This window comes from Alligator sinensis, unplaced genomic scaffold, assembly GCF_000455745.1.
Source record: "Alligator sinensis unplaced genomic scaffold, ASM45574v1 scaffold216_1, whole genome shotgun sequence".
Lineage (NCBI taxonomy): Eukaryota > Metazoa > Chordata > Crocodylia > Alligatoridae > Alligator > Alligator sinensis.
In genome coordinates, this window is record NW_005841868.1 from 4,426,038 (window position 1) to 4,433,092 (window position 7,055).

The following is a 7,055-nucleotide window of genomic DNA, read 5'->3' on the forward strand; positions in this document are numbered from 1 at the left end:
TCTCCCTGTTTCCACTTTTTATGTGCTCCCCTTTTGGCCCTTAGGCTGCCCTGGATTTGTGGTCAGCCAGGGAAGCCTCCTGGCCCCTTTCCCTCTTTTACCTCGCATGGGGATCATCTCGCTTTGTGCCCGAAGGATCGTTTCCTTAAGGCACAGCCACCCTTCTTGGGCTCCCATCACTTCAAAACTCCTACTCTGCAGTGCGTCCTTGACTAATCGCCTGAGTTCATTGAAATCAGCTTTCCTAAAGTCTAGCACTTTCACCCTACTAGTTACCTTACCCACTCGACATCTTATGGTGAATTCTATTATTAGGTGATCACTGTCCCCCAGATAGCTAGCAATCTGTAGGTCCCCTACCATGTCATCCCCCGTTGTCAATACCTGAGCGGTCACTGACCCAAGATCCCAGCCTCACCTACTCATCCCACTCCTGAACACAACTCCCCGATCCCATCTGCCTACTTACGCACCCTACCCACACAGGTCCCACCCTCAGCAGTAGATGTGGGGCAGACTTGCTGGGGTGCTTGGGCAGCGGGCCCAAGGCTGGCAGGGGCTGCAGCCAGGAGCTACTGGGAAGCAAGTCCAGCTGCCATGTCACCCCAGTCCCACTACATGCCCAGGGGTGGTGGGACTCACCATATGCACCATGGGCCAGACTGCCCCTTGGAGCTGGCCTGGGCTTGATTGAAAGACCTGCCACAGTCCAGGGCCCCGTGCCGGGGCGGGGGGGGGGGGGGGGGGGGGGAGTGTACACGCAGTAGAGAGAGACACCACCTGATTAGCTGTTGGCACTGAAGTTCAGGCAGCCCAATCAGCTATTACTGTGGTGCCAGCAGTAGATCAGGAGAGCCCATGATAGGCTCCTCTGGAGGTGGGGGCAAGCCCCCTGGCTGGAGAGCTGGCCTCTGAAGGCACTCTGTAATGTGCTAGACGTGCACATCCCCAGGACACTCCATGAACATGTGTGCACAGCTTTAGCTGGCACCTGCTATGAGCTGGGGCTCAATAGGAATCAAACCTGAGGTGCTGGCACCATCTAGTGGTAGATTTGTGCTACTAAAAATACCTTTTTATCCCATTTGCAAAATATTAATATAAAAGGGATTATAAATGGTTAAAAGGCTCACCATTTGACCATGTTGCCACTGCAGCTTCTGTCTGGCTGGGCCAGGACCAGGGCTGCTGCCAACTACCCCAGAAGGCAAGTTGGGAAGGGAGAGAGGAGACAGGAACAACAGGATATGGGGGATGGGGCCCTTAACCCCCCCAAACACACGCGCGCGCGCGCACACACACACACACACACACACTGCTTTCCAAACCACAGCAGTGGGGGATGATGAGAACACAAAATTTAAAAAGACAACCCTCGAATAACTAGATTCTGTATGTGGAACAAGTATAACAAAATTTAAAGTTGATTGTATACATGGAAATTAATGGGGGGGGGTGTTCTTAACTTCAAGTAGTCTTAGATTCAGGTAAATGGAGACAGTCAATTAGATCATTTAAATAAATAAATCAAATCAAATCACCCAAGCGTTCTCTGTAAGCCACCCACAAATGGAATCTTAAAGTGACCACTGCTGGCACCCCTTGACCAGCCTGCGGCTCTTTCCTGACCTCCAAACATTTCTGCTGTCTGTCATAAAATTTGATCTATGAGATACTGGCCCCCATCAGCATGGACTGTGCTGGGCTGCTGTCTGTACTGACTTCAGAAGTAAACCCATGCTTGATTAGACATGACATACTCCTTGTTTCTCGCCCGTCTGCACATCAAAGGAGCATAGGGAATGTCACTGTGAAGCATGACACCCAGTAGACACAAAGGAAATATACTTGGCCCAGTGCAGTGCCAGCCTTGCAGTAAGATTGTTCCCTTGGAGTGTTTACCGTGATGCTGGGCATTCACCATTAAGGCACATGTATTGCTTCTGTCTGCTAGCTCAGGACACGTAGCCTGTGCTTCATTATGGTGCTCCTGAGTAGCCATTTGATGTAGACATTTGACAAGTGTTAGATGGGGTCCAGGGGGAGGCAACTTACCAGGCTTGGGCTTCAAGAAGCCATTGCTCACATCATCACAGTTAACAGGAATAGACTCCCCATTCACTTCCTTGTAAATATCAAACTCTCCTGCCAGCGTATGGATCACTACTGGCAGGTCCTTTTCCCGTACCTGTGAAGGGGAGGAGAAATGTTTACTTGCTCATGCTTTAGCTTAGCCTCCACTATCCCCCAGAGTCTTCTGCTCCCCTCTGCCTTCCTCCTGCTCACACACAGAAGGAAGAACCAAGATTCTAACAAGTTCTTTAACCAAACTGACCCATCTAACATTTCAACCAAGCACTTGCATCACCACTGTAGACAGAAGGAGGATCCCCCTAGGACCTCCCTTTTTGTTACAAGAGAAACTCACCCTTGTCACCCTCAGAAGAGCACTCCACTACCTAATACCCTGAATCACAACCTGGTGTCCAGGAAGTGAATACATTCATCTGACTATGCAGATCAGGAGCGTCAAAATCACCAGGGCCCATAAGCTAGAGAAGTGGCATGGGCTGGTCCGCAGGCCAGATTGGCCACACAGACACCCCCCCCGGCATACCTGATCTGGCAGCCACTGCAGCTGGTCTGGGATCTGCACAGCATGTGCTGCAGATTCTGGAGTGGTCTGAATGGGTGCTGCAAGATGGCACTGTCTGGTCAGAACAGCAGGTGAACTGCTTGAGGTGGCCACCCCAGCCAGACTGCACCACATGCAGCACCCACCCCAGCAGCTTCAGGACCTATGCTGCATGTAGAACCTGCAGATGCCACGTGCCATGCAGGTCCTGGGCCAGTTGGAATAGGCATCACATGTGGTGGACATCCCAGAGTGGGAGCCATATACAGTGCAGTCTGGTCAGGGCAGGCAGTGTGCAGCATAGCTGCCACTCCAGCCAGACTAAGCTGCATGTAGTGCTGATTCCAGACCAACTGGAGCAGCTGTCAGATGAGGTACAATGGGGAAGAGGAAAAAAAGGGGTCCATGGGCCCAATCTGGCCCTCAGACTAGCCCCATGCCACAGATGTGCATTGTGCCCCAGGCCTGATACAGCCTTTTAGACTGGTCCCATGCCATGGGTATGAACTGTGCCTTGTGTGGGTTTGACCAGACTCAGAGGCAGCACTGGGGGCCAAATGGGAGGGCTCTGCAGACCAGATCCAGCCTGTGCGCCATACTTTTGACACCTCTGCAATAGATGAATGGTGCAAAAGCTCTGGTTATTGTTACTCAAATGCACCTTTGTGAAGTTGCTTCCCCAGCTCCTTCCTTAAGGCTAGATAGGGGCCTCCACTCATAACCTATACCCAAGAGGGCTTGCTCTAAGATCATGGACATGGGACTCACCAAGATGAAGTCTGTCTGGTAGGTAGACAGCATCAGCACTGAGACATTGTGCTCTGCCAGCGGTGCAATGACTGACTTGGCAATCTTTGTCACTCCTGCAGCCTGGAAGCTGGTAGACGATCTGCCATTGGATAAGACATTGAGCACCAGCCAGGTGGAATCTACCACCTGCATGAACTCGGATGGAGGCAGCTCTGAAATACAAAGAGGCTGTAAGAATTTTTGCAGGGGCTCTGCCTGCACTTCAAGACAGTATAATGAGATAATGTCATGTCACTATGTTACCTGGCATATAGCCCTCTCTCCCCAGAACTTCAAGTACTTTACAAAAGGTGGTTTGAGGTTATTGGGTTTGTTTACAATTCAGAAAATCGATGCACGTTATATAAAGGAGGTCCTCAGTTATTCTGCACTAGCCTCTGGTTTTATCTTAACTTACTTTTGAAGTGGACTGCAAGGTACTCCTGGGGCAGAACATGAGTGGCTACATGGGCAGCTAGAGCAGAAATCACCATCTTGGAACACTTCCCTCATGCATGTGGGTAAGCTTCAACTAACCTTACACTCACACTCCACATCTACTTGCTGTGTCCCTAACCATCTCACTCAGTTCTCCAGCTACTGCTGCTCCACATCCTGGCAAAGCTTTCTGAAATGAGATTCTGGGAGGTTCCGAAAGGTCCTCAATGCCCTGTGGGACAGCACTGAACTGGTGCAGGTTACACGCATCCATACTGACTTAATTCTTTCTGGTGCCAAGACGACTTAAGACTCAACTAGTTCTTTACACTGCTCCATGCATCTCAGTTTGACAGCTGCTGAAACGCATGCAAGCCAGTAACTGCTATCTTTAGATCACTGGATTTCTCTACTATATGACAGGTCAACAATTCAGCACAGAGTTGAGAACATCTCCCCGAGTTTCTGACCCCAAGCTGTCCTCTCCAGAGTGCAACGCTGTTCTGTACTGCCTGGTTCTAAGTGAATGCAATCCCTGCTTGGCTCAGAATTAAGCTTAGGAGAGAAGATGACTCAAGAGACTAGTGCTGTTTAAACCCACCAGGCTTTAAAGGGCACTTATAAATGTACTCCAGGAGGTGGGGGTGAGGTGTTTAAATTAGAGCAGCTCCAAGAGCCAATCTAATTAAAGTGCCTGGAGCATCATGTGCATCAGCATCCCTGCACTGAAAAATTGCAACAGGGGTGTTTTAACTAAAGCTCAGACAAGCTTTAGCTAAAGCACCCTGTGCAGGGACACTGATAGACGTGATGCAGGAGGCTGCTGGAGCATGGTAATTGCCAAACTCCAGCAGACTTGATTAGTTGAACTTGCTCCAATGCACTGTAAAGACAGTGCATTGGAGCAGCTTCTGCATATAGGTATCCTAAAGCAATACACAGTGGCAAGTTCCCTGGCAAACAGGAGAACCTGGACTAGAGCAGGAGCATGACAGCTCAAATAGGAGGTTAAAGGAGCTGAATGTGCAGACCCCAGCTGGGTCCATCCTGCACTGGGATGTCGTCAGTAAATACCAGAGATGTGCCCAGAACAGTGCTCTCTAGCCTGGTCACTCAGGAGGCTGGCATGAAAGTCATTCATTCCCACAAGTAACCTACAGGGAAAAAAATAAATACTCTCCTTTTCCAAGCAGGGCAAGAATGGAAAAAAATGACAGCTTGTCAAAGGAGAACACAGGAAGTCTGGAGAGCACAGGCAGGTAAGCAATCCCCACTTAGCTACTGCTGCCTCATGGACAAACCTGGCCATTGCTTAAGAGCAATGTGTGTGCAGCAGCATGGCAAACTGCTGCCTAGGAGCCAAGAGATCCACGCAAGGCAACAGCAGAACTCTGTGCAGACATCAGTCAGAAGTAGGCCCCTGCCCTATTCATGGGATGGGGCTGAGAGTTAGGATGCCTGTGCATGGCTTCCTCACAGCTTCAAACATAACTGTAGAGTCAGTTAAGCTATGCCAGGGGGTCATCCAATTGCTCCCAATCCCCTAAGCAGGCTGTTCAGCATGGCAATGGTATTATTGTGTGGGAAGGCCTGTCCTCAGTCACTAGTAGAGTGGATCCTCCCCACAAGGCAGCTGTCAGCGCTGCCAAAAGCAAGAACTCCCAGTGCTGCCAAGAGCACAGAACATATCTGGCTCCCAGTCCAGGAGCCAACAAAAGCAAGCGCTGCACAGCACAAGCTGCAGTCAGTTGTGCCCCAGCCAGCTTCCAGGGCAGTGAGGCTCTGCAACACTTGCTCCTTGGCATCTCCAGCAGGAAGGTCACTGCCATGCAAGTACAAGCACCCACAGCAGGTGCCAAGGCTGCTCCCCACACCCAGCTACCTTTCCTGCCTGGGACACTTCCCAGAACTGGAGTGCCTGCCAGCAAGCTTCCTGTACCGTTACAGCATTTCCAGCAGGAAGCCAGTCCCTGTATTCTAGGTTGTAACAAGGCAGCTCTGCTGAATTGAAAGAAAACAAGCAGGCAGGCTTGAGAGCCATTGAAAAGCAGGGAGCATCAAAGAAGTCCATAAACCTTCTACAACAAGCATAAAAGACCCGCCCTTTGCCATGCAGCAATTGCCAGCCTGCTCATAGGAGATCCTACTGAAGTTGCTGCTCTAGTACAGCAAGTGATATCAATTTCTCTAGTCCCGATTTGTTAAGGCTCACTAGCTCCAAGCACTGTACTAGCAGGACTAGGACACCTCAAGGATTCTCTACAGGCAAGCTGCTGCCATGAGTGATGGCTTGGTTCCAACAGCACAGCATAGCACAGATTACCGGTGGCAGGGCTTGCTAGACTGAGTCAATCGTGTCTGGTGCATCTTGGAGGTTGTATGTACAGCTCTGCACAAGTCTTAGGACACTGAATCATGCCCAAAGTAACCAAAAGGAATTCCAGCCTTACATTAATTAATTAGTGTTTTACAAGTCATCAAATGTTTTACAGGTCATATAAGCCCAGTATTCATTTCTGCCCAGGGCAGGGGGTCAGACTTAATGATCTGCTCAGGTCCCCTCCGACCCTACATCTATGAATCTAAGTCTCCGGTGTCTGAAGGATGCTGGGAGGCAAGACATTGAGCAGCAACAGCAGGAAAAGACTCTTCTAACCCAGATGGTGTTCAGGGACCCAGCTCAACGCAGATCAAGGAAGGAGGCTCCTCCAAGCTCCACCAGGATCGGGGCCAGTTCAAGGCTGGAAGTGGGATTGGGTTTGGATTCAATACAAGAAAAACTGCGCAGAATAGATGGAGAGTTTATCTTGTAGTCCATTAATGAAAAGACAAGTTCCTTGTGGGTTTCGGTCTGAGCCAGACCAAAGCGTAGATTTGGATAAAGGTTTTCAGATCTCATCCACAACAATATCAAGCAAGCCCAGCTTCCATGCAGATGCTGAAAACCAACCACTCCAGGACATGTCAAACACCAGACAGTGGTATATTCATGAAGAGGGTGGCAGGTTGGACTTTCTCCATTGATATATATTGTTGTTCACTATTGTTTCAGTGAAGGAGTAACATGGTTATCAGCAGACAAATCAGTTAAAACAGGGGTTTTCAACCTTTAACAAGTGTACCCCTTCTGTCTCAGTTTCAGCTCATGTACCCCTTTATATTTTTTCTTTTCTTTTTTTTTTTTTTTGGGGGG

At 49.7% G+C, this 7,055-nt stretch overlaps 1 protein-coding gene across 1 annotated transcript in view; it reads right to left on the minus strand.

The window, feature by feature from the left end:
- CASTOR1 (cytosolic arginine sensor for mTORC1 subunit 1) overlaps positions 1-7,055 on the minus strand; it is a 32,685-nt gene that overhangs the window by 7,949 nt on the left and 17,681 nt on the right. Inside the window, exons 3-4 of the mRNA XM_014526380.2 lie at positions 3,404-3,597; positions 2,056-2,188 (exon numbers count right to left, since the gene is read on the minus strand). Coding sequence (XP_014381866.2) covers positions 2,056-2,188; positions 3,404-3,597 — 327 coding nt within the window. The remainder of the gene's footprint in view (positions 1-2,055; positions 2,189-3,403; positions 3,598-7,055) is intronic.